Source organism: Mizuhopecten yessoensis, unplaced genomic scaffold (assembly GCF_002113885.1).
Source record: "Mizuhopecten yessoensis strain PY_sf001 unplaced genomic scaffold, ASM211388v2 scaffold1883, whole genome shotgun sequence".
Taxonomy (NCBI): domain Eukaryota; kingdom Metazoa; phylum Mollusca; class Bivalvia; order Pectinida; family Pectinidae; genus Mizuhopecten; species Mizuhopecten yessoensis.
The window spans coordinates 1,547,678-1,575,516 of NW_018404269.1; the positions used below are offsets into that span (position 1 = coordinate 1,547,678).

Below are 27,839 nucleotides of genomic sequence, written 5' to 3' on the forward strand. Positions count from 1 at the left end.
GACACACCTATGTGACCTATATAAACAGACACACCTATGTGACCTATATACCCAGACCCCTATGTGATCTATATAGACAGACATACCTATGTTACATATATAGACAGACACACCTACGTGACCTATATAGACAGACACACTTACTGGTATGTGACCTATATAGACAGACCCACCTATGTGACCTATATACACAGACACACCTATGTGACCTATATATACAGACACACCTATGTGACCTTTATAGACAGACACCTATGTGACCTAGATAGACAGACACACCTATGTGCCCTTTATAGACAGACACACCTATGTCACCTATATAGACAGACACACCTATGTGACCTATATACACAGACACCTATGTGATNGATACCTATATAGACAGACACACCTATGTCACCTATATAGACAGACACACCTATGTGACCTATATAGACAGACACACCTACTGGTATGTGACCTATATAGAGACACACCTATGTGACCTATATAGACAGACACACCTATGTGACCTTTATAGACAGACACACCTATGTGACCTCTATAGACAGACACACCTATGTGACCTATATAAATTGGTCAATCTTTCAACACTACAGTTTGTTGTCATTTATCAGTTGATGGATTATATAAAAGGGTGAAGTAAATTTGTATCCTCCTACGATGATTACCTGAATTATATATTCCTTTTTTTTCTCAGCGTGAAGATGATCGAGATAAACATTAAATACACCTTTTTCTTTTGATATTTGATATTAACGTAATCTATCATAGCTTGTGTAACCTATTTATCATTTCACTCTATATGTCATTATAAACACAGTGTGATTTATATTATTTATCATTGAAGTTTTTTACGGAGTGACTGCCCACTGTAGTGTAACACTGTATGTATTCTGTCATCCCCAGCTGAGTAACTCGGTTTCAATAAACAACTTGCTATTGATGTTCAATGTTAAAGCTGACACTGCAAGTTAAGGACCACCAACAGGCCACACAAATTAATATTATAATCCTTGTCGAGACATCTCCTCACAAACAGCATCACAAATTTTTACAGTTTTATTGTGACTCAGACCCACTGCCTGCTGCTTTGACTCATTCACCCCTGTAGTCAAATTTGAACTTTTCCAATTGAAAAGTTGAAATAGTTCATTATGAAATTTCAAGGGTGAATGAGTTAAACACCTCAGACTAATGCATGAGGTCCATTATCTTTGTTTCCATGCACTGGAGTGGTTCTTAACTTGCACTGTCAGCTTAAACATGACAAATCAATACTTAAGTCATTCTCTGAAGTTTTACAGCTGGTGATAAAAGAATTCATACAGAGATGAATACACCAACACAGGCAGTCACTTGAAAAATAATAAATCATTATCTGTTTATAATGACGTGAATATAGAGAGGAACAATAAGTAAGTCACACAAGCCATGATTGATTAGTCCCAGTTGTCAAAAGAAAATAGTGTGTGTAATGTTTTTCTGGACCAGCTGCAGGCTGTTGTGTTTAACAGGAGTATGAAGTTTAGAGGTACAATGTTATTATCATTAGGAAATAGCTTAAAGGTTTGACAGATACCTTATTAGAAGCTCATTACATATGTACATGTATATAGATTTGTCTTCTGTGATGCATGGACAGGTCTGTATAGTCAGTAGTCAAACACTTGAAGTTCATTGATCTATAAGTCTTTATGAATCTTCTGTTCCTGAACCTTAAGTGTCCCTGTCCCACTGCACTGTGGTTTCTCCTATATACAGTAATCTCCCCTTAACTTCCGTTTAGATATCACTGTAGATCAATTGGGCAAGGACACTTCCATTGACCAGGTAGCGGAATCTGTTAGAGCGATAGTTTAACAATCTTAAGTCCAGGGTTCGAACCCGGATCTGACCCTGCTGATTTTTTTTCCATTCTGAACACTGTTGTAAAAATTGCTTATATTTTGTGTATTTAATATTTGATATTTCTCATAAAAGTCTCGCAAGGTACGGTTTTCTTTTCAGAAATAACTTATCAAAGCTATAGTCATGCTGGATAAAAAGTTTCAAACACATAGATACAGTTTGTGGCAGTTGCTTGGGGATCCTTAAGTGAGTGTAGAGCAAGCATGATTTTTTCTATATTTTACTTCATAAAAGGTAAGATTAAGAAACTCGTTTTATGCCCTGCCATTTTATGGGAGGGTGTATATAAATAGTGTGAACAAGACTGTCCCGTCCTGTTTATTCATCCCTATCTTGCCTCATCCTGATTCAGTGTCATTACATTAGTGACTTGTTCATTTCTCAATGAATTTTGATCAAACATTTTATTAAGGTTGTCTTGAAGTTGAATTTCAAGTAAACCTTAGAAAATTTCATGATTCAAAGGTCAAGGCAAAAGACACTCACATTTAATTAACCCTTTCACCACTGTAAACCATAATGGACTCATCCAGATCAAAGCATGGTAGAGTCTACTAAAGTAACATAGAAAGGATTAATAAACAAATTGTCAACCAAATCAGTTAAGTATGAATAAACTTTAAATAACTTTTTTTCACCAATCTTCCTGTTCAGAAGGACAGAATGTAACGTCTTGTTATGTTTCAATGGTCCATGTTTTAAAGGATTGTGTGATAGAATTGTGGGAATTTATACCACAATTTTTTTATATGTAGACACGGGGGCACCATAAATGCTCACACAGGTGAAGCCAGGCATGCTTTCTGTTTTAATGGTATTTATAGCCCTAATGCTCTTTACAAAGTTGTATGTCCTTGGTGTTTTTTCTGTTAAACTGGGACAGGCGATTGGTGTCGATACTTCCTTGTACATTCTTAAAGCCATGGCCATCTGACATGTGATACATAGCTTGCCAGACAACATATATAATCATGACTTAAAAAAAAATGTACAACTCTTAGAAAATGTATCCTGTATGACATCCTTGTGGACTGCTGTTAGAAAATAAAATGAAATATACGCAGGTCCTGTTTGTTTTTAGACTGTCCCCATGTTATCCAGCTTTTATAGGTGACTGTTATATCTAAAAATAAACAATATAGTCTATAAAACTTGTCATAAATATCACCTGCCTCTAGAAACAATATATTATTAAAAAATGGTGTTTTGGTATACATTCTATATACTGGGGTCAGTTTTCCTCTTGTCTTTGGGTGGTCACTGTAGACAGGTTTTGCTGTAGTTGCTATTATCTCATATCTTGGACTTATGTGTGAATTATCCGACTGGTGCCTTTGTCAAGCTCTGACTGAGTGAATGTAGGTTAGATTTGGATTGTTAGACTGCCCGTTTCTTTGTTTTTAGCTGTTTTACTGGTAATATTCTGTGTAGTATTTATCAGTTGGATGAAGTCTTTGTTGTACAACATTGTCCTTCAATAATGATGGAGCAGCGTGCTACGGTATTAGGTTATGTATATACATGTATATGTATTGCCAGGCTTGACCGAATGATGACCAAGTGACCAAATAGCTCTCTATCATAGAATACTGGGAAAGTTTTGCCCAGTCAAATTTCGGCCTTTGATGGTAAAATCTGTTTCCGTCCAGTCTTGAAATTGCCCTTTCATGTTTATTTGCCATGTATATTATGGTGTTTACAAATTTTTGCTTTAATGATGAATTCACCCTCATTACGGAGGTCGAAAAAGGTGAAAAAAATTGAACTGCAGCGAAAATTTTCCAGTATACATTAGTTTTGAGCATCTGGCTATAGAGTCTGAAGGTCCCAAGTTTGAATGCCAGTCTGACACTTTAATTTAGTATTTTGAGTAGCCACTACAAACTCCAGGTGATGTACAGATATACTCTTAGACTTATGTTAACTCAACAGTTACAATAGAATCTCGAAATATTATAATATTTTGTCCATGTTGGAAGGCTTCAAATGGACTTTAATCCCTGCATTGAAAAGTGAACTAATAAGTCTGGACCCTGTCATAATACAATATAAACAGTGCCATAGAATTACACCAGTTTAAATCTATAAGGCATGGAAGGATGTCAAACAATGTTCTCTACTTGTCCTGGGGAAATAAACAACTATTTACATACTGGTTCTCGGGTCCTGGAGGTTATGGCCTGTGTCGTGTACAGGTTAGGGGGTCCTGGATTGTATAGCCTGTGTCGAGTACAGGTTAGGGGGTCCTGGATGTTATAGCCTGTGTCGATTACAGGTTGGGGGGTCCTGTATGTTATAGCCTATGTCGTGTACAGGTTAGGGGGTCCTGTAGGCTATAGCCTGTGTCGTGTAAAGGTTAGGGGGTCCTGGAGGTTATAGCTGGTGTCGTGTACAGGTTAGAGGGTCCTGAAGGTTATAGCCTGTGTCGTGTACAGGTTAGGGGGTCCTGTATGTTATAGCCTATGTCCTGTACAGGTTAGGGGGTCCTGGATGTTATAGCCGGTGTCGTGTACAGGTTGGGGGGTCCTGTATGTTATAGCCTATGTCGTGTACAGATTAGGGGGTCCTGTAGGTTATAGCCTGTGTCGTGTAAAGGTTAGGGGGTCCTGGAGATTATAGCCGGTGTCGTGTACAGGTTAGGGGGTCCTGGAGGTTATAGCCGGTGTCGTGTACAGGTTGGGGGGTCCTGTATGTTATAGCCTGTGTTGTGTACAGGTTAGGGGGTCCTGTATGTTATAGCCTGTATTGTGTACAGGTTAGGGGGTCCTGGAGGTTATAGCTGGTGTCGTGTAAAGGTTAGGGGGTCCTGAAGGTTATGGCCTGTGTCGTGTACAAGTAAGGGGGTCCTGGAGGTTATAGCCTGTGTCGTGTACAGGTTAGGGGGTCCTGTATGTTATAGCCTGTGTCGTGTACAGGTTAGGGGGTCCTGGAGGTTATAGCCGGTGTCGTGTACAGGTTAGGGGGTCCTGAAGGTTATAGCCTGTGTCGTGTACAGGTTAGGGGGTCCTGGATGTTATAGCCGGTGTTGTGTACAGGTTGGGGGGTCCTGTATGTTATAGCCTGTGTCGTGTACAGGTTAGGGGGTCCTGAAGGTTATAGCCTGTGTCGTGTACAGGTTAGGGGGTCCTGAAGGTTATAGCCTGTGTCGTGTACACGTGAGGGGGTCCTGAAGGTTATGGCCTGTGTCGTGTAAAGGTTTTAAATAACAAATTGGAGGTTATTGTATAATGGACAATCTAGTGACCCTACAGACAGTTTTACATAAACTGAACATTATACATTGTACACAATGCCATAGCATTCAGATACCGGGGAGTACTTCATGGTCTACTATCATTGAGATTTTATTAACTAGTATATATTATACTATCTGGAGGACTATACTAGTGCAAGTTCTACTACCCTTGATCGTCCTATGATAAGGAACTTTTTTCATTATGAGTCATGCCTCAAGTTTAATTTGTAAACAACAATTAACTGGCCAACACCCACTTTTACCTACCTAACATGTACCAATTTACAGGTGAAGTTTTCTTTACCCATTAGCATTGTAATGTATATAGCTGGATGTCTGATGTGTAGTAAAGGGGACATGCTACCACACACATTATATCAATGATTTGTGTTAGCGTTATTTCCCTTAAAAAATCATGAATAAATATGTTGTGTTACTCAAACAACTGTAAAGTTAAAATCAGATTGCTGTTTATAACAGATGTTTGATCCATTTCTTACTTAAAAAATCTTTTTGATAGGAGTTACATTATATTTCATTAAGTTTTATAAAAGATGTTTCACCTATTTCTTACTTTAGAAATCTTTTTTTTTTGTAGGAGATCTATTTCAGTAAGGTAGCATGCACTCTTAAGTTGATAGATGGAGACAAAAAATGCCTGTTCTACTGTAGTTAATTACACAAATCATGGTAATGTGACTGGAAATATTTTAATGATATAACAACTATATATTATGTACATTTCATGTAATTGACAAAAACAAAATGCTGCATCATGTCCCGTGAGAATAATAAAGACAGTGTAATTATCCTGGGATATACATATAGTGATGTTACTTAACTCATTCACCCCTGAAATCACACGGTTGGAATAATTCATTAAGCAATTTCAGGGGTGAATGAGTTAAAATGTAGACACAATTTGTACTGATAGACATTTGTAGATATGATACATTGAACAGAACCACATTGGAATAAACACATGTATAAATATATATATACAAAAACTGCAAAAAGAAATTGCATTTATAGGGCTATGATTGCATTGGGATCTGTTTCATTTTGATGGTTAATTTTCCTCCTGTCCCGCATAATGTTAGACCCTAAGTAAAGAAGCAAACTTTAAGGTGAAATTTGGCTTTTTGAGGGTTATGATGTTTCTATAGGTATTTGTATGTGAATTAAAGGTACTGCAGATTAATTTAGATTATCATTAGTTTAAGTGGAAACATCCATTTAAAAAAATAAATAAATCTTTAAACCATTATCTAATGAGCAAAAACGTAATACCATAAGACATATGACTACTTGTTTAGATCTAGAGCAATGGACCCTTGGGCTCCCAACATTAAGAAAAAATTACCTTGAGCGGAGTAAAACATGCCTCATACCTCCGTTACTAAAATAAATCCTTCATTAAATATATATACATGTAAACTTAAAGCATTGAAGGCAGAAAAGGCATTTTAGTGATATTTGATCCATTAGGACGTCTTCCAAAAACCGAATTTATTTACACATGAGGGTGGTTCTACTTTAAGCACATGAGTGATTGATATATCAATATTTATGAATAGTGAAAACTATTGTTTTTAGTTACAGCATATTTTAATGTATTCATAGTAAAATCTATCACACAAAAATAAGTTATCTAAGCTTTTAAGCTCTACCTTGGCAATTCATGACAATTTATATAAGAAATTCAGCAAAAATCATTTTAACATCTACACTATCAACTATGAGATATTAGCACTTATATGACTTTTATTGGCAATAAGAACTCTTGTTTCCCACGCCCATAACTGCCCCCAGTGTTGTAGTCAAGTCTACTTTATATTGTTCCATATTGCAGGAACGTCACATTTTATTTTATTGTAAATACAGCCAGGCTGCTCACATTGGCAGCCCTATCCTGGGTCAGGACTGGGGAATAGTCTAGAAACAACTGCACAGAGATATTTGTTCAACTTTTAATTTATCATTGACTATAATGCTAAAAGTCTTCTCCTTGAAATGTATATATCACAACATAGCTTTGTAATTATATACTCTTTGTTTTTCTATCTAAATCTAAACCAGTCACACATTCTCAAATAAACATGCTTTTCCAATCAAAAACTTGAGTTTTCATAGTCTTAACACAAATGGTCATCTTCCTGAAAAAAAAGTTTGTATACTGTATTATATACCTTTGCACAGTTCATTGTAATGAAAAGATGCAACCCTTTTCACTACTATCTGTAATCCATTGTGGAACATTAGATAGAATCCCAGTATCATAGTTTTGTGTTTTCAATAACCTCTGGCAGCTCATCCAGTGTAGGTTGGAAGTTTTCAATGTTTTTATGTGTAATCTTTTTGTCATGATCCTGAAACAATGGGTTTGTAACCTTAGAATCTTCTGGGCGAAGTTCTGGCACATTCTCGTGATACCAGTCCCCATCATGGTCGTAATCCGGGGCCGGGTCACCTGCTGGGCCCATTTGGAGCTCCTTCGAGCTCAACGTCCACTGACGGTTCATGATGCTGTTTTTATTACGTGACACAATTTCATGTCCTTCTTGCATGGATCCGACCATAAATGGAAATTCTATTTTCATTTCTTTCCCACCTGCGATTTCTATCCTGAACTGTAGAGTATAGGAGACTTCAATGATATCACAATACTCGAGTCTCGTTTCAGGGATATAGGGAGGGATAGACAGACGCACATTTTGCCATCGACGTCCGTCACCACGTAATAGTTCATACTCGTCCCGTCGCTTATTGACAATTTGACGGAAGGGTATAGCACGGTTTTGAGCGTGGTAGAGGGTATTCATGATAATTGAGGTCTGCATCGCAGTAATCCTGGCAGGAGATCTGTTTGCTACCTCAGCGTTTATGAACAGGTCCTCCCCCTGGGTTCCTCCTACCCGGTTTATACTGGCTGAGAGCTTGACTTTCCCACTTGACAGCTTTTTCCATATGCGTTTTTCCAATTTTGCGGAAGCGCCATGTCTGAATCGCTCGGGGAGGGGCAGACTGCGGAGGATGAGAAAGGGTTCACTGATGAGTGAGGTGTCACCAGGGCGATCACCATAAGCACTAGCCTTGAACACATACGTAACACTCCCAAACTTACCAATAAAAGAAGAAGGCAGATTGTCAGGTAGTCTGTACTCAAAGTCAAATTGATGGTTGCCTTTTTCTAGCATAATAGGCTCTTTTCCTTGGCTTTCTTCCACAACGTGACTGGCATTGATGTATTCTTCGTTAGCCTTGAACGCCCCATTTACCTGGTCCTCCCAAGCCACTACTCCCTCACCACGAATGTTGATAGTGATCCTGCGTATGGCAGTGCGACCATTGGTTTCAAGGTTCACATTGCCCCTGACAACCTCGCCTGGAGTATATTGGTATTGCTCATCAATGTCATGTTCAAGGGCAAGCCCAAAATTTAGGACTGATGATCCCATTGTTACAAATCCTTAGCTGTGGTTCAAGACTCTCGTTTAATGTTGTTTGTATTAATCTCCAGTTAGGTCATCCTGGGTTTCTTCTGGTATACTAGCTTTACAGGTGTTTCTCTTCAGCTGAAACAGAAGAAAAAAAATCTGTCATGTATATATTTTTCATGTTAGGATTTGACAGTAATTTTTGAACCGCTTCTTGTAAATCTTTCATCATTCAATGTTACTTATATGTCTCTTGAAGTGTGTTTCATAACAAGACTGTCACAAACCTCAAGTATGAAGGAATTTGATTCTCTCAGCAGTGCTATGTAATATAAGCAGTGTTTTACTCAGTGATCTGCAGAGTGATGTCACGTAATCACACAGGTATCGATTGACACCTATTTTGGTCATAAACGGATAATATATCCTTTATATAGTAAATGTTTATAAGATGATGTGTAAAGTTCAAACACAAGATTGGTACTGACGATTAAATCAGCCACAGCGTTTCTTAAGCTGGTCCTCACTTAACAACTATAGCTGTATGGTCTAATACTAAATACGGTGCTTAGCTCAAAGTTACCTCATCTTGTATAAAGAGTAATTTGCATTTTGGTCATAATGGTTTGTATGCAATTCCTGTCTGGTTAGGTGAATAGACAGGTTAAAGGACGTACGGTTTACGTAGGAGTGTGGCGGTAAGGGTGTGGTGTCTGGTGTTTGGGCAAGACTAATATGAAGTGGATCTTCCCACATTGAACAGCCTCATCGGTCTAGTGCACTTATAACCAGTAAGCTTTCAGTCAATACAAAACTGTTGACACCTATTGCAAAATCGTGATTTAAATCATTCGATTTGAAGTAGACTGGCATAAAAATATGTAGCCCTGTACCAGTTCATGCAGGGTTGACGAAAGTGCTCATGACAGCAGCGGTATTGACTAGAAAGTTTACCATTGGTGAGCGTAAAGATGTTAATGCTTAGAATTTCTGGCCGAAGTTGGACAGACCCTGTTGCCTTATCAGTTTGAGATTCCAGCTTGGGGTGGGTAAAGGTTGTCAAAGATAATGTTTATATAGATTTTGATATGAAGTTTAGGATTCCTGCTCTGGTCGGTATTAATCGTTACAGCTTGATAATGTTTATGTAAACTTTGATTTGAAGTTTGATCAAAGGTAAAGAACCTCACTGTGTCTGAGGAAGGGTGAGTTGGGTACGAAGGTCTGACATGTATAGATACCATTACTGTTTTAGATATGTTCACTTCTGTAATTCAAGATGCTGCTAAATATTAAAACTGTGACATCCAGTGCTGGCTTCAGTCCAACAGGTAGTTTTTAGACAACACTTTTGTTTTCTGCCTTTTAATTCTATCCATGTACAAGGTGATATTTGGTTTCGAGTATCCTCCGGCAGACAGTGTTACCTATAGTACAGCTCATGATCTTCAGGGTGGGTTCCACCAACTCACGCATATTACCTGTCTCATTAAAGATTATTTGTATGCAATTTGTGAGTATATCTCTTGTATCTAAAGGTGATGCGAAAATGTAAGGTATAGTTGTGCCACGCTCCGATATGAAACAGACAAAAACATATTTCGCAATACATTACAAAGAAGCATTGTTTGTTAATAGAATGTTTTCAAGTGGGACATGATCGACCGACCTAGATATAGACCAAGTAGATATCATCTTGATGGTTCATCAGATTTTGAATTGACAGGCTAGCATTTGACCATGCAGGAATGTAGACTGGTAATGGCCCAGAGCCCCTATGTAGACAGTTAATATAAGGGACGTCTTGGAATACCTTCAACTTATTTAGAGGCTTCAACAATGATAAGGGAACTAAAAATTGTTTACAAAACCATCTGTTTAGACTGCCTAGGTATATAACCTCTTTATAGAGATTTATCTCCTTGGTTGAAATAAGCTCTGGTGTACTTGTAGAAGTCACAGAGTGTTTCTGTTACTGTTTAAATAGATGTTTTGACATCAACATCAATAAGCCTTATAATAAATTGAACAAAGGCACACTTAGCGCATTTTCTAAAAATAATTCCCTTGTAATCAGTATTGTCTAAATCTGTTTTAAATTAATCGTCCATTTCATATCTTAATGTCTTTGATTTGTTGAGCCATGATTCATTAGTGATTGGTATAAAACCCTGTGTATATAGGCCACAGTGTAGAGCTGGAAGTACATGTAGTTATGGAAATATAGTACATCATGTATACAGAAAAAGTTGGTTCGGGTGGCTGACCTTTATAGCCACCATTCTTTCATATTGTACAATAATACACCAGGCATTGTGAGAAAGAATTTTCGTGAATTATCTCACTTCAAACAGAAAGGAGTGTAAAATTATACGTAACATATCGGCTCTAATTATAGTAGGTCTCCGCCTCATGCCTCTGTATAGTCAAATATTGGTATATCAGAAATTAGACATTTTATAAATCATTATTAAGGATAAAATAGAGTATGGGTTCTATGGGTTCCAGAACCTTATAGAAACTCAATGTCACTGTATGTACCATTGATCTGACGTCTGTATAACAGAGGTAGATTTGAATCCAAAACCCATATAGTATTGATTCTTTGTATAAACATTACGTTTATAAATATGTCTGTGTTATGAAATAGACATTACGAGTATGTCATTTTGTTTTGTCAATGTCGGTAGAACATGTCATTGAGCCGGTAACATTTCAGTCTCACAGGTAAGAAGTACTTCACTACTAATTTTACTTACCTGTCCATACACATGTAAGTCGTCCTCAAGTCATCTCACACAACTCTGAGCTCATATATCCTAAACGTGTCTTTTTTTACTTTTACCAGTTCAGATATATTCCTATAAGATATTGGTGTATTTTGGTTTGTCTGCTAGGAGACCACAGCCTACCTGTATTAGACCTGTTTACAATCTACCTGTACTGAACAGGTATACGTGTGTACAGTGTAAGCTACTTCACAAGCCAGTGGATCCAGCTCAGTGATCTCCTAATTAGCATAACAATTCCACAGGTAAATCCATTGGTTGGTGGGTCCTTTTAAGGTCGGCTATCTATTATTAGCAAAACCTGTTTTCAATTACATTGATTCTAAAAATAAACAGTACAGTGTGGCAATGCAAAATGAACCTTTTCATGTTATTGTAAGAAGTGGAGATTATAAAATCATACTTACGTACATTTAAATTATGGTTTTTTTCTCAATTGATATTATAATTACCTGGTATTTATTTTTCATCCTTGCCAACTTTTTGAAATTTCCATGGGGGAGAATACACGTTCTCAGAATCAAAAGCATAAATGAAATAAGTGTATGTACACCCTAGATAAAACATAACACATTTAAATGGCATCTTTTGAGCTGTTCTTTCAGATGAAATCTTATCTTATCTGAAAAATTATCTATTAAAATGTGAATCCAACCCTGTCAGCCGTCATGAAGTCTAGATCTTTTGACACCATTTAGTTTGAATAGTATTTAATTAATATTCAAACAAGATTATAAATACTGTACATGCAATTTAAGCGGAAGGAAAAACACTTGGAAGAACTTTTTATTAATTTCATTTCAACCATTAAGGAATACACATGAATGGCAAGGTTTCAGTTTACAGCTTCTCGGGCATTAACTTACACTTTTTGTATGTGAGACTTCTAAACAAAGCCTTGAAAACGATTGTTTAGGTATTGTTTACCTTGGCGCACCTGCCATAATAAAGCTATTGATTGTCCATTTCAAAGAAATTGTTTTATGTTTGTATGAGAAAAAAGAAAACATAAAAACCACTAGGATAGGTACGTTCAGGAGGTAGCAACTGTTCTTTAGAAACAAAAATGGTAAGTACAACAATAATCACTGTAATTAGCAACCAAGGCATTTTAGAAATTGCAGAAGGGGGCATTTCTTAGTTAACAAAACATAATATTAGTTGCTGTAAAGGCAAAAAAACTTTCAGACACTCACCAAGGATAATTTCAAATATGTCTCTCTTTTTTTATAAAACAATGGAAAACAGTCTAGTCTGATTGGGAATCTGTAGTGTCTGATGTGAAGTGTACCTTAGTACTAAATGGAGGGTGTGTAGGAAAGGGGGGTGCTTACATCATTTCAATAAGTGTCCAAAAAGGGGAGGGGTGTTTTTGAGAGGACGGACGCTTATAACTGAAAATATGGTACGGACGCTTATAACTGCAAATATGGTACGGACATGTATATTTATTGTGAATTCTGCTGATAAATAAGTCATCCTATTTACATTGCCTGTCCAGTAATTGTCTCACAAACCAACATAACTTTTTGTGACCAATCCATAACATTTTCCCTCAAAATTGCATGAAATTTATGAAGACCAATCCGTAACGTAAACAAAATGGTTTTCATTCATAATTGTAATTATCGTAGGGTTGTGAGCATAAACATCATATTACGTAAAAGCGGATGTTAAACAAGAGTGTCTCCGACAATAAAAATAAACATTAGACTGTCTAAGTAATTCAATATGAGAAAAAACTCACGGCGAACCACGCTCTGATACCAAGTTTAACAGTTTGGCCAAATTTGTGAAGGATTCACAGTTGTTTATGAACTAATCAGCTGCAAACAAATGCTGTAATATAACTATCGAGTATTTCTGAGCTAGACTTGTTACTTGTCTCGGTTAGAGTGTACTTATAATAAGTGATATTGTAGCTTAAAGTGACAACCTACCTTCTGTGACAATCTTGGTCCGCCATCTTGAAAAGACCAATCCGTAACGGGTACACGACAGTGCTATCGTTGATTTTTATTTTGTTTGTTTTATCTTTTAACTTTTTCATAAAAGTTTCCCAAGGTATAATATGGACTTCTTTTCAGAAATAGTTCATTAAATCTATTATCATGCTTTAAAAAAACACCTTCCAATTTATAGGCACAAGCATCCCTAACATTTCTTTTTACAGTTTTGAGCAGTGGTACAGGGATCCTTAAAGTTTTCTGGTCTGTAGCGACTCTACAGGTCTAGATTGCAACTGCTTAAAAATGCGCAATGTTGTACATTTTTTTTTAAATGTCTCTATTCATATTCTTAAAGTCGCTAAATTGGACAGGGAACATACATAGAAAAAAGGCACTGCAACACAAGTCAGATGGTCTAAACTATATATTGTGTTAGAAACTTCAGGATATCTGACAAAGGTCAGATGGTCTAAACTATTGTGTTATTAACTTCAGGATATCTGACAAAGGTATACCACATGAAGCTATCAAATAATCATCAAATATTCATGGATCCAGAGGTTTTCAGTTACTACTATCAATGGTGCAGTAACGAATACCAATATTAACGTGGCAAGAAGAACAGATGTTTCATAAAACATTCATATTAGAAGTATTATAATATCTTGACGTTATATCGATTTTGACTTGATCACACAAATCTGAATCAACTGTTCGATTTCCATGCATTGAAATCGAATGAGCAGAGAGATAAAATGTACATATTGTATGGATCATGCAGGGCCCAATATTCATGAAAACGTTTTCACACTCTGAAGCTCATGTTCTGTTCTCAAATCCATTTTCATGTTTTGAGGGTAAATTATTCAAAATTTACATTTCTCTATTGATTTCGAGGAATTTTGGAAAGAGTTATTGAAGTTAAGCAGAATTTGCTGTGTGGTGTCTAGATTTTACTTTTTGATCTTATCACATGATTTAGGCAATTTAAGTTATAAGAAAGTTGGTTCGAACACAGAATCTATGTTTCATGAGTACAGTTTCGTGTATACTGGCCCAGGTCTATTAATAATGCAGGTGAAAACACTCAGCCTTGAGGTTAAATGTACTGTACCCCTAGGGTATACGTACCAGCCTATGGCAGGGTATGGCATACCTCATTCTCCACATATTGTATTGATTATTAGGACATATCATGTTATCTATGGTAATAGATGGGTTGTACATAGGCCTGAAGTATTAAAAGAATTCAATACCTTGGTAGCTATCACTTAATAATGATGAGGATGACCTCCACCCTAACCAAACACGGTCGCCCTACTATAGGGACGTCCAGCAGTCCTACAGAACTGGACAAAGTAGATAGAAAACTGTTTGATTGAAGTTTGATAATTTAGGTTATGCTGTTAGATATATCGGTCAATTTTTGAAAACATTCAACAAGAAAAACAAAAAAAGATATATTAACCCTTTCACCACTGTAGACCATAATGGCCTCATTCAGCTTAATGCATGGTCGATTTTACTGAAGTTGCATAGGGGTGGAAGGGTTAAAAATAGAGTTGTATTGTCTTAAGGTAAAGAGCACCACTAATTAAACCAGTTATCACCACAAAGAAGAGTTCCAATTCAGAACTGCTTTTTACTCGAAGTATTCTCCCATATATAAAAAGTAGATGAAGCTATAAAAGGAGTTTTTTCCCAGTTTAGAATTTATTACCTTGTAAACGCATTCATCAGTTTTATATGATGTCATGCATTTATGATTCTTGTACAGCACATTACCTGTTACAGTTAGTAATGCTGTTTATCCCAGTAGTTTCTATGTTTTCATTTTTGTATATTTGTAAATAAAAACTTTTCCATGATATTGACAATTGTAATACCTTAAAGGAATTTCTGACTTTGAGTTACTTCCCTTGGAAAGATATTGCTCTTTCATTTTGAATCATTACATTACCAATTCCTGGATAGCAACATTATGAAGGAGTAAGGTTTACAGTAGATACCAAGTTATGTCAAAAGTTTGACAGCTGGAATGTTTTTTGTTTTTTTTTCATTTATTTCATTTTTTCTCAAATACTCAGATTTTGAACAACTGTAATTTTGTAAAATACATTGTAAAATATGATTTATATCTGAGGAAAATAACTTGAACAAATATTTATAATAATGCCAGTGGTACCAATGATAATATATTTTAACTCAATAGTACTCTTAACATTACTTTACTTTATAAGAAACACCCAGCACAGCTGTGAACATGTATATTATTTGTGTATTCTTTTTCAGTGGGAAAAAAATATATATATCAAAGAATTTCAGAAATATCACAAGAAGAAAATGATGCTTACAGGAGGGTTTTTTTGTGTCCTGCACTAAAGACGTGCAGTACCGAAGATTTCATATCTATGGCAAACTATAATACACAAATGTCTTTATTTATTGATTGATTTTTTTTAAAGAAATATCCCATTGGTTTTGTGTTTGAGCCAGTAAAGTGTCTTGTATTATTAACTGATCTGTGTGTCCTTGTAGGAGAGGGAAAGCACCTTGCCAGCTGCCATCACCGAGACATTGTCAACAGACAAGGGCACGCTGTTCTACGTCCTGACAGTGGCAGGGGAGCATGGCGTACCTCCAGGGTCAGATGAAGAAGTTGTTTCCTCCCCTCGGGAGCTACTTTTCCTTACAGAGACTCCCCAGGTTTCAGAGTCTCAGCCAGAGTACATCAGGGCTATAGACATCCCCGATAAGCTTCTCCTGGATGTCAAACGGAGGTAGGACTGGTAGAATGTCAATCAAATAGTTGAACGTCAGGAATCAGGTACCTGCTGAAAGTAATTCCTGCAGTGTTATATAAAGTTCCTTTTAAGAAACGATATTGCAGAGACTCAATAGACTAAAAGTGGTTAATTGACAAGGTTAGATTTGAATAAATGGGGTTTGTTTGTTGTTGAGTAGACTAATAGATATGTATTAAAACTGGTGTTTGCTTTTCACAGGATCAGAATCAATTTTCTGAACCAGCTGGAGGAGTGGACAGAGCAGGCTGTGCAGCGGTCAGAGAGTGTGGTCATCGCTAAGGTCAGTTTTCTCTCAGTCTACCTTTAAGGTCACTTAGTTGGCAGTACATCTTCAAATGTAAAACTTCTTATGTTAAATTCTAATGATGTTGAATGTGTCACCTTAAACAATGAAATGACAAATCAGGTTGACATCTGTGGTTAAAATCTGTTTGTTTGTTTGTTTGTGGTACATGTAATTGCTTGTTTTCATTTGTGCTCATTATGTATGCAATGATGTCAGAGTAAATCTAGTCAGATCCATGCTCATCTTGTCATCTTCACTCGTTGGCAATACCGTATACCGGGAAATTTTCACTACAGTTTAATTTTAACCTTTTCCCCCCTTCCGTAATGAAGGTGAATTTACCATTACAGCAAATATAAGTAAACAGCATAGTAAACATAGCAATTAAATGTGAAAGGCGAAAAATAACACCAGGCGAAAATTAACACCAGGCGAAAATTGATTTCAAGGGCGAAGGGTGAAAGTTTGAGCGAGGAAAAATTTCCCGGTATACAATAAAAGCTGATAAGTTGTGCTCATTGCCTGTGCTCATCTGTACTTATGAGTGCTCATTGCCTGTGCTCATCTGTACTTATGAGTGCTCATTGCCTGTGCTCATCTGTACTTATGAGTGCTCATTGCCTGTGCTCATCTGTACTTATGAGTGCTCATTGCCTGTGCTCATCTGTACTTATGAGTGCTCATTGCCTGTGCTCATCTGTACTTATGAGTGCTCATTGCCTGTGCTCATCTGTACTTATGAGTGCTCATTGCCTGTGCTCATCTGTACTTATGAGTGCTCATTGCCTGTGCACATCTGTACTTATGAGTGCTCATTCAGGCTGTACTCTTTATTTGTGCTCCTCAGTATGTGCTCATGAGCTGTGTTGCCTTAATTGTTTTAGTGCGAGGAGCTGAACAGTGAGCTGGACTTGAGGCTACATCTCCACAAACCTCGTGCCAGGAGAGCAGAACTGGACGTACACAATGTCAGAGCTGGTCAGTATTGGTCAAGCCGTGGACCTATTTTTAGAGTAGGATACAATCTCGGACTCATATATCTAAAACCTGATTCCATCCGTTATCTTTGTCAACAGTGAAATGGAAAAAATTCGTTTGTATGTTTCCTTTGATGTTTTACTCTGCGTTCCTGTATAATGTGAAGACTTGTGTTTGTAGCTGAGTTGGTGATGCATTCTGAGCGTGTCCAGAGGCACACCAAGGGAATACAGCAGGCACTCAATGAGCAGCGACAGAAGTTCACCAAGATGACACTCGAACACAATAAACTGGCAGGAAAGTTTCGGGAGGACATTGAGGCACTCGAGACCGTCTTTGTCAACGCCACTAAGTCATCAAGGTAGGATTTTTTTGGTTTTTTTTTGATGAATAAACTTAATTATTGTATATTGTCAAAGTTCATTTAACATAACCAAGAGTTAAACTGGGTCGCAGGTTCAAGGCCTACATGGGGTAGTCACCAGGTACTGGCCACAGGTCAGTGGCTTTTCTCCGGGTACTCCAGCTTTCCTCCAACACCAAAACCTGGCACATCCTTAAATGACCATAGCGGTTAATAGGACGTTAAACACAAACATACAAGTAATTGTTTATGATTCATAAAATTCAATTCACTAGAAAAAATTATAATCTTAGAGAAGTTTTTGTCAAAATGTTATTAAAACATAGACAAATGTCATCCAAGATTAGAAGTATGGCATCTCATTAACACTGCTTTTCGTGAATTCAAAACATTTTAATAACTGATGGAATAACGCGGATATATTGCAGTGCAGATTTCAGCATGTGCTATTCAAAACTATAACCACTGATTTCATGACAAATGATAGTTTTTTCAGTGCTGTCTGAATTTCACTTTGGGACATTTATTTAATCTCCCATTTAGCTATCAGACTACAGGCAAATCATAAGGTCCAACAATACTCCTTACCCTATAATATATATTAGTGGCAAAGCTGGAAAACAACTTGTCTGTTTTTGAGTCTTCAATCTGGAACATTTATATGGATGTTTATAGACGTTTTATTGAAGATATTTTTATGGCTTAAACAGGTATTTTGAGAGATTATATTGTCTGATTGATTCGATCAGATTAAATCATTTACCTGCATGTATCAAGCATATTGTACTCCAGATTTACCTCCCTTCTATTCACTCTAGTGTTATGAGTAGCCTTGCTAACCAGTTGGAAACATCGGTCGTTTTCGTTTAAACGGTCAAACCACTGTTGTTCGTTTATTAAATAAGGTTGGACCTAGTAATCTGATGCTGCTTTCAGGCGAGCCTTGACAAAGCCTTGCAAGGCCTGCAGGTCCATCAGGATTTATACTGGAAAATGTTTAATTTATAAACGGTCAAATTGTTCCACATAAACGAACAGTTTTTATCTTGTATTTTCTTAAATAATCATTTATAAACACTTTTCCAATGTATCAGAATAAAGAAACTAATTTTTACCTTGTTCTTTTCAGGCTGATTACTCTTCAGAACCAGCTTGGTGTAGAATTGGAAAAATTTATGGGCGTCATTCGTACTTCTCTTAGAGAGTTTCGTACCAAACTGGACGAGACCTTGCAGATGTTACGGGAGTCCAATGCTCGCTTTATTAAGTCATTCAAGTAAGTATAGTAATGTAAGGACCAGATTATTTGAGCCATTAAAGTATTAAAGTAAGTGTAGTGTCACTGAAACCTAAGTTTCAAATGGACCTATAATACAAAACTGTGTTTAATTGTGTAAATATTTTTATATATATTTTTCATGGAGCATATCCAAAGATGGCATTTGATTATGATTCATATCAGATAGAATGGGTTTGAATTTTCAATGAATTGTGATCTACAAGCTGCATGATGTCAAAATGCAGGTGTGACATCAAATATTGTTTTGACGTCATTTGCCTTTTGAATAGCTTATTTCACACTGTGAAATTACCATAAATATAAACTAAGGGCCAGGACTGATGAAACATGTTATAATAATGTGCTTCAATGATATGGAGCATAAATGTTGAATTTTGATTCAACAATTTCTTGGATTTTTTTTAAAGAATTCTTCCGGTATACAGGAACCGTGTACAATTTCAGATTTCAGAACTCATAGGAAATTACGAAAAAATAAAATAAGCTTGTCCTACATTTTCGAATCGAAAATTTTCACTAGCCATGACATCAAATCTGTTTAGATACATCTAGGTGTCAGACAGCTAAGCTTGTCAGTCAGGCTGGTGGAATTGAAAACTCTTGTAGTCGAAGTCCAACAACTTTTTTGTTCTTGTTGTTTTGTAGGGTTTTCTCTGATGGAGGTAATTTTTGTCCCGAGGAAATCAATGATTACCGTAAAAAATTGGAGAAGATGTCTGACAAGATAGACTCTGCTGAAGGATCCATCATGTCTGACCTAGAGGGTATGGAATCCAAACGTCTGGAGCAGGCTACCAAGGTGGCACTGGAGTTTGAAGACAGGTACTTAGATACTTACTCTTGGAATGGAAATTAATATTCTGTCAAAATTTGTAATCTTTAACTAAGATCTCAGAACTTCAGGTAGCTAAATATTTTGTCTTAATGTTTCATTTACGCTCAAAATCCCCAAAAATGTCTGTAAAACTTATAAAAGTACTGAAATTATTGTATATTCATATAAAGTAAATGCTAAAGATAGCCTTTCTTGAAGTTAGTGTTACTGTTTACATACTTTCTGTTTACAGATTTAAGAGTCATATGATTGATCTGATTTTCATGGAGAAGATAGCTCGCTGGCTGACCAATACACAGGTCAAGATAAAGGCCGAGGTTGCCAGTAGCAACTCTCAAGCTCAACAGCTAGCGCAACACCTCAACGATGTGGATCGAAGGATTGATGCATGTGCACGCCCTAATTTGGACAAGGAGGTAGGCATTAAAACGTTTCGGTTGACTGAATACTGGAAATGTACTTGATTTAGCAGTATTGTTCTTTTGGCACATTTTACACGAACTATGACACTTATTCAGTACAGAGCTAAAATTTTACATGTTAAATGTTTATGTTATATAATGTTATCACATTCAACCTATATAATATTACTCTCCGAGTTTTGTAGAAAAACTGCAATAATCGACTGAAAACTGAGACACCTAAAATTGACTGATGATTCAATTTAAGTGATAATGAAATACAGGTGTTGCTCTTTTTGTCAGTGGCAATATAATGCCCCTTCTTTTATTTGACAACTCATTTACTGCCAGCATATTTCAATGTCTTTTTTTTCTTTTTTCTCAACATTTTACTTATATGTCTCTAATGATGTTTTAGCAGACCCCTTTATAACGTAAACAGTGTTTTGTACAAATGGTGGCAGTATTACAAGATTAAATATTATAATTACTTAAAAGTGCAATTGCTCTTAAATAAATAGCAAGAAGATAATTAAGGTTATATTAAGCTGCTCTAAGATATACATATTCATATTCATATGTAACTGTGTGACTGACTGACAAGGAAATAGCTCTGTCACGTTTGACAAGATATATTGACACCTAGCATTATTTAATATTCCCGATATGACCGTCATGACAGACATTTTTTCATATATTTTTTTTGGAATTAAAGAATTAAAATTTTGTTTTGAAAGTGTAGATAGGTTATTTAATAATTGAGCTAATATGTACTTTGTGCTAAAATTTCATTACACTAAGTAAAAGAACATTGCAGTATTTACATGTCACTAGAGTTTCCTGCTGTGGTTTCTGTGCAGTGAATGAATTGACTGAGTTTCTGTTACAGCAGTGTAAGTTGTAGATTGATGTTTAGATTCCATATTTTGCTGAATTTTTTTCCCCCAATACAATGTAGTTTAGTGTTGTTTTTCAGTTGAAATTGAGGGTTTTGAAATTATGCCAATTCAGATTTATTGACCGAATATTCCATGTGTCTCATGGACTCAATTTTTTCTTTTGTTAATTACTCAAACATATACTCAACAGAATTGTACTAGTTGTATATAATTTTATAATTACTCAAACATATACTCCACAGAATTGTACTAGTTGTATATCATTTTACTGTGTATTACTCCTGCTAATTCGTCTCGGAGAACCACAAATAAATCTGATAAAAACAACATCAGAACAAAAAGATACCTCTGTGTTCCACAAGTAAACATTTGCAAACACATTTAGGTAAATAAAAGTTAAAAATAAGTGTTAACTCAATGCTTACCATAGTGATTGAGTGTAAATGAAGGATTGAGTGTAAATGAAGGATTGAGTGTAAATGAAGGATTGAGTGTAAATGAAGGATTGAGTGTAAATGAAGGATTGAGTGTAAATGAAGGAGTTGTTGAAGAGCAAAAGAAAGACGATGACAGAGAAACAAGAGAAAACAGTAAGGAAGACCTCCTGTATGATGTACCAAGATGTAAGATAGGTAACCAACCCTGGCTTTCTTCAGAAAGATGCTGGGGAAATATAAATCATTAGAAAAAAACCCCGTAAATGATTTCAAAAAAGATAAACATGAGGAAAATGACATGTTCACATTTTATACGAAGTAGTTCTATAGACAGTTAGAAAAAAATGTCTTTGATCTTATTCAAAAAAATGTGTTAAGTTTGCTTGGAATGATCCAGCATTCATCAAGAAATTGCTAAACGGCAAGTACATGAGGCGTTGGATTATATTAGACACAAGTGTTATCTTAAAGCCTAAATCGAGGCTTGTGCTGCAAGTATGGTAGTGATAACAGTGTTTGTAGATGATATAAGGTTAGTTAATCACTCATCTAGAAAAGACATTGTACTCCTTCTTGTGAGCATATCTTTGTTGAAGTTTATTTGCAGGGTGTGCTAGAAATGTTTTGGTGGACAGTATTATTGGGCAGTTGCTAATTAGTAGTTCACTGTCAGACATTATTTTATTTGGTTTGTTTTGTAAAAGGTTTAAATGAATTTCCTTTGCAGCTCGCCTTGAAAGAAGTGGTAATTTATTTAGATATCGCCTATTTTCAATTCTCTTTATATAATTATCTTTCTTTCAGTCATTATTTGAAAGCAAATCAAATGTAGTTTAACTGATCATTTTAATATTGCAATGAATTCATGCTGATTTTTTTTAAAACAATCAAGTGTGAATAAAAAAAAACCACATGCATAAATATGAGAAATGTTATTGAAGCAATTCATAACAAGAACTTTTTAAAATCTTAATCTCAATGATATTTATGTAACCATGGATTGATATTTGTAAGACTACGTTTGATTGGCTGTCGCTGACTGATCTGTGTAGATGTTGGATGAGCATGTCACTGCAGCTTACATTGACTCTAGCTGTAACCTGTTCGCCCTCCAGGGTGCAATGTACTCATACTTATGTTTGGTTCTGGGACATCATATTCCTTCTGTGGGTGCTAGTAATGATTTAAAGGGACATAACCCTGTCTATATATCATAAAAGCCTTTGAAATTGGAATGTTATGATTGACATCAGCAATAATATGTGAAATAAGTTAGGGAGATATCTTAAAACCTTGGCCTTAAGTTAATATATAAGTACTTGCTTTTTCATGTTTCTGTTCATAAATCTATAAAGTACATGAATAAAAATAACTAGTAGTGTTTTAATTTTAAATTTGAAACTTATCATAGGGTATATCACAAATAAAGTTTTAACTGCCTTCTTTGCAAGATAAATATTTCTTCAGAAAATCAATGAGAACTTCACATTGTTTTTTTATTTGTTTATTTTTGTTTGTAATTGTTGGTTTTGATGTTTAAATTATTAGGGCCCCACATTGTAGGCGCCCAGTAGTAATCATGGTTTCCTCTGTCTTTTGTCCTCCTTTTCTTCTCTCCCTCTGTCTGTCAGTCCACACTTTGATTTCTGGAGATTATCTCAGAATCCAAAAGACCATATGTTCTTGAAATGCTATAGGGATATAAAAAGTCAGGGTCAAGGTCACTGTCACTAAAATTAGACATTGGGGGTATGGTCCCTAATTATCTCAGAATCAAAAAGACAAATATTTTAAAAATTTGACACTTTGATATGTAGATGTGGAAAAGGGGTATTTTAATGAAGTTTCTAAACTCAATGAAAATGTCAATGTAACTAAAAAACAAAGGTACAATATATATAAAAATCACACCATACTAATTAGTTTTCATATTTTATTCATAAATGGACAACATTGGTTTCCACTGTTAGTAAAAAAATAAAATACTTTGATTTTCCTGAAATATGTTAATCCTGTTTATAACAGGTAGGCCACACATAGATTAACTAGATCAGCAAAACCAGCGGGAGTTGAGTGTAATCAAACAAGTTTTTGATTATTTTATTTAGATTGTTATAATACTTAACATTTAACACTTTAAAATGGTTCTGTGTGTATTTTGTCACATAGTACTCATCCCGACATCTCAGTATACATAAGGAATAATTCTATATTTGACTTTTTCACAATATTTGTCCCACGCCTCTCCGTAACGTTGCCGACATTCCTCCCCGTCTACTCGCTCACGATCCACCAACAGCATCACCAAAAACAGTGGGTTTAGATAAGGCAAGAAACAGCCAAATCCTGAAAACAATTCATGAAATTTAAAATAGCAAAGTAAGGCAGGAGTATAAATAAAATGATATCAACAGTGATTTATGAAGAATTTTGACTGACATGTTAAAGATAACAGGCTGTTAAATTGTATAGAGGTACATGTATGTACAAACACTTGTATCAAATACTGTGCAGAGTTGTATTTTGTTACATGAGTGTAAAAATTTAAACTGTGTTTATTTTTTGATGCAACAAAAAATCTCATTTGTTCACAATCAAGTCTTGAAGAAGTGAATCTACAATGTATTACTGGAATTTAATGGATGTGATGTCAAACTGGCCTAAATATGGTGATTTGAAGAAAAATTGGATGTCAAATAATACAGAAATTATAATACGGATAACCTCCCCCACTTCCCCAAAAGTACTGTCACCAAGTGAGTTTTATCGTAGTCATGCAGACAGTTAAACCAGTGATACAGTTCACATAACTGATACTTAAAATAATTAGGGATTATCCTTTAATAGCAGAATCAACCAAAAGGATTGGATATATGCTTGTCGAGAATTGTTTTAGCTATGTATCATACATTAGTGTGAAACAGAGCAGTTTATACAATACCTGTTGGTAAGGCAAAGCTTAAGTTAATTATGATGTCTCCAAAGTAGTTAGGGTGTCTGCTCATCCCCCACCAACCGGACACAAGCAGGTTTTTACCCTTCACCTGGGTAGGCAGAGTCTGGTAGTCTGTAATATATAGTGTCACAGCTAGCGTTTACAACAGGCATCTCATCAATACATTTGCGTTATGATGCAATTTTCAGATATTGGACAAGGTTTCTGTATCACAAAAGTGTCCCATAACTCATTCACCCTGAAATTTCATAATGAATGAACTATTCCAGCCTTTAAATTGGAAGAGTTTAAATGAGTCTGGAGTGGTCAATGAGTTAAAGACATAACAATTTGGCTGTTTCAGAATGTGATTGATGTTACTGATTCATCAGGATTTTTGCTTTCACTATTCAAAATAGTATGTTTTCTACCATTTTTTGGTATCATACTTATGTACTTACTTGCAAAGGCAGGATCCTTTGGATTACGTCTGAAGTTATTTTTCTCAGAGTTACTCCCCCTTAGAATCCAGTATCCTGTTACTGAAAATGCAGATGAAGTTCTTTTCAGATGTGGATAAAATCATGAGTGCTTTGAATGTCGGGAAAATTGTTTATGATAAGAAGTGGTTACAGGATAGTAATATCTCTTCAGTAAACTGAGAAAAGGGGTATTACTGAATGTTTGGATTAAGATGATAAGACAGTGCCTTGGGATTGTAAAGTTTAACTCAATGTTCAAGCCGATGATGGTGATAAAGCAGTGACAGTCTGACTCAACTTTCAAGCCAATGATGGCTATTAGCAGTGTAATGTTTTGACTTACCATTCAAAGCAATGATGGGGATGAGACAGTACCAGGGGAGGTTGAACCCTGTTGTAGCGAGGTATCGTGTCTGGACACAGAATGTAAATGGAATCATCAGAGAGAGGGAGAGGAGGTTGAACCCCAATGCCTCATAAATAATTTCTCGTGATACCAACATTCCGGCTTCGAACCAGAAAGTATCTAGAACATACACCAGCTGTAGGCTGCTGACCAGTAGTAGGGACGGAGTAAGATGACCAGTCTCGTACGCGTCTACAACATTCACCCAATTAAAGATCATCCAGCCAATGACAGTGCTACGGAAGAGGACCAACTTTAGGTCGAGGAATCCGAACCTCGGATTGAGTTCTGCACCAATAAACCAGTTATAATAGGCGCTCTCTGTAAAGATAGAAATGGACATTATATGTTATGATAGCTGTGGACAAAGATCTGATTGTATTATATCTCTGTTTTAGAGTTAATTACGTGTATATGGTAATGCAAGGGTGAATTGGTCAACTTGAACCTAAACAATGTGATTAACATTGTAAAAAATATTCTACATTTACACTGTGGATCATAAGAAGTGTATTTTTACAATTTCGTGATTTATGGGACTTTGGAAAACAGCAAATAACCAAAATAGAATTTGAAAATCCAGTATGGAAAACAAAACATGAAGACTGACTATACTTTCATTAGTTCAAGTTTGCCCTAGTTAATTGGTTGCCGATTGAGGAATTAAGGTTGTCTACTAACTCACCTGTTTGACCACATGGGCTGCGGTTCCGGGGCCTCAGAGTCATAGCCTTGACGTACAGGGCAATGCTGAGTAGAAGGAAGGCTAGGACCCCGGTGGTCAGCATCTGTAGTGCCTTTTGTGTTAGCACAGTAACTGGGACACCCACATAGGTCGCAACCATCAAACATGCCATATTCAACACAAAAACAAAAAAACCTAGAAAAAACCCCATCATTATCTAACAAATCCATAGAAGAAGGTATTTTCATTACCAGGTCATTTTTATTCAAGAGGCGAGATTTCAACAACTGCTCATCAAATATGCGCGTGATATTACATGGAGCAGTCCAACAGTCTATTATCAAATGGAGAAATCATGGGTATGATTATCATTTAACAATATGTACTTGTATCCTCACCATTGAGTCTATAGGCTAGTAAGTAGTATTGTCATTGTCAGGTAACTGAGCATGACATTACTTGTAGCAGTCCAACAGTCTACTAACAATTACTTCTTTTGGACTGGTCAACAATTTACTTTTGATGGAGAAAGATGCATTGATCATTTCAAAGTAGGAAACGTTGATGACAAGAGTTTTGTAAAGGACTATACCAAAGCAAATTTTAAAAAGTCTTAAACATCATAATATATTTTAGTGGTATCATTTTCATTTAACAACATGAACTTGTATCCTCACCATTGAGTCTATAAGCCAGCTTGCGGCCGGTGTCTTTGGTGGGTGACCCTAGTTCTATGGGTCCACCAAATGGGAGTAGGTATAGGACAAACTGGGCCCCAAGCCAGCCTAGGAATATGGCTGCTGCCCTAAGATCCAGCCAGCCTCCAGGGTGTCCCGGGAACTCTGGTAATCTCAGCATCTGCCATTTACCCTGATTGAAAGACACAACAATGATTTGGGATAAGATTTTGGTATTGATTGAGAACTATTACTGTGGGATCTTTCTATTGTATAATTTGGAAATTGGTGATTTTTTGATTTTTTTTTAACATAAGGAATAAAAAAAAATGACAAAGACTTACAGACTGAATCTTTTCCACCACTATATATGTCAGTCCTATGAAACATACACTGGTTAGAAATGCCCCTATTGGACCCCCAAACTGATAATAATCCTTTTTCTCCTCTGTATCTGGCTCCTCCTGCCGGCCCCCTCTGTTGGATCGTAATGGACGCCTCTGCATGGTTCCTAGGGGATTGTCTACAGTTGGAAAGCAAAAGATTGAGATCAAAATTTTGAAAATCAGATAGGTCTGGATTTATTTCACTATTTCAACTTTTAAAACCTTTTTTTTTTAAATGAAAACCAATGAATATGTAGTCATAGGTGTCCACGCAAGCCTCACATTTGGCTTAATTGGCACTTTAATCAGTAAATCACAGTGAACACGTTCATGCTTGTTGTTCATATATTAATAATTTCAACAAAAGTGATTGTAGTCTTATTAATTTAGAGATTGGAAAGATTTTATTTGGGACTGGAAGATCACATTTACCAGTTTAGAAATTATTTCTATAGGTCCATGATGCATGTGTAAAAGATGTGGATTAATTAGGTTGCCTTACAAGCGTCAGCTGTAGAGCATCAGGCTGGAGAGCCAATGGCCACAGGTTTGAGGCCCATTGACGGCACTATCTTTATCACTATTCCTCGTCCTACTACAAATTGGTGCCGTTGACCCTCCCCTTTCAAGGTAGGAGAAC

The 27,839-nt window shown here is 36.2% G+C and overlaps 3 protein-coding genes across 10 annotated transcripts in view; 1 reads left to right on the forward strand and 2 right to left on the reverse strand.

The window, feature by feature from the left end:
• Window positions 1-27,839, forward strand: part of LOC110442415 (coiled-coil domain-containing protein 180-like) — a 71,393-nt gene that overhangs the window by 19,311 nt on the left and 24,243 nt on the right. For 5 of the 6 annotated variants that reach the window (XM_021486015.1, XM_021486039.1, XM_021486031.1 and 2 more), the window contains 8 exons: window positions 15,860-16,101; window positions 16,327-16,408; window positions 17,299-17,392; window positions 17,573-17,753; window positions 18,886-19,032; window positions 19,702-19,878; window positions 20,124-20,307; window positions 22,356-22,373. In XM_021486015.1, the coding sequence (XP_021341690.1) occupies window positions 15,860-16,101; window positions 16,327-16,408; window positions 17,299-17,392; window positions 17,573-17,753; window positions 18,886-19,032; window positions 19,702-19,878; window positions 20,124-20,307; window positions 22,356-22,373 (1,125 nt within the window). The remainder of the gene's footprint in view (window positions 1-15,859; window positions 16,102-16,326; window positions 16,409-17,298; window positions 17,393-17,572; window positions 17,754-18,885; window positions 19,033-19,701; window positions 19,879-20,123; window positions 20,308-22,355; window positions 22,374-27,839) is intronic. The other variant, XM_021486022.1, reaches the window with a different exon arrangement.
• On the reverse strand, window positions 6,224-11,584 carry LOC110442469 (arrestin domain-containing protein 4-like). 3 transcript variants are annotated; one of them, XM_021486100.1, is made up of 2 exons: window positions 11,343-11,584; window positions 6,224-8,721 (listed from the first exon to the last, which is right to left on the reverse strand). In XM_021486100.1, exon 2 carries the CDS (start codon window positions 8,602-8,604, stop codon window positions 7,423-7,425), a length of 1,182 nt encoding a protein of 393 aa, XP_021341775.1. In that variant the 5' UTR covers window positions 8,605-8,721; window positions 11,343-11,584; the 3' UTR covers window positions 6,224-7,422. The 3 variants fall into 3 exon arrangements, with proteins under 3 accessions (XP_021341775.1, XP_021341784.1, XP_021341791.1); XM_021486109.1 differs by having other exon boundaries at window positions 11,496-11,567; XM_021486116.1 differs by lacking the exon at window positions 11,343-11,584 and adding an exon at window positions 8,871-9,403.
• On the reverse strand, window positions 23,548-27,794 carry LOC110442461 (delta(14)-sterol reductase-like). Its single transcript, XM_021486087.1, has 8 exons — window positions 27,702-27,794; window positions 27,158-27,336; window positions 26,814-27,006; window positions 26,137-26,331; window positions 25,389-25,772; window positions 25,025-25,105; window positions 24,570-24,695; window positions 23,548-23,974 (listed from the first exon to the last, which is right to left on the reverse strand). Exons 2-8 carry the CDS (start codon window positions 27,317-27,319, stop codon window positions 23,814-23,816), a joined length of 1,302 nt encoding a protein of 433 aa, XP_021341762.1. The 5' UTR covers window positions 27,320-27,336; window positions 27,702-27,794; the 3' UTR covers window positions 23,548-23,813.

Coding starts and splice junctions, on each gene's coding strand:
- LOC110442461 (XM_021486087.1), bottom strand. CDS start 27,319: ATGCAGAGGCGTCCATTACGATCCAACAGAGGGGGCCGGCAGGAGGAG. Junction 25,773..26,136: donor CAGCCCATGTGGTCAAACAG/GTGAGTTAGTAG, acceptor CTATCTTTACAG/AGAGCGCCTATTATAACTGG. Junction 23,975..24,569: donor AAGCTTTGCCTTACCAACAG/GTATTGTATAAA, acceptor AATTGTTTTCAG/GATTTGGCTGTTTCTTGCCT.
- LOC110442469 (XM_021486100.1), bottom strand. CDS start 8,604: ATGGGATCATCAGTCCTAAATTTTGGGCTTGCCCTTGAACATGACATT.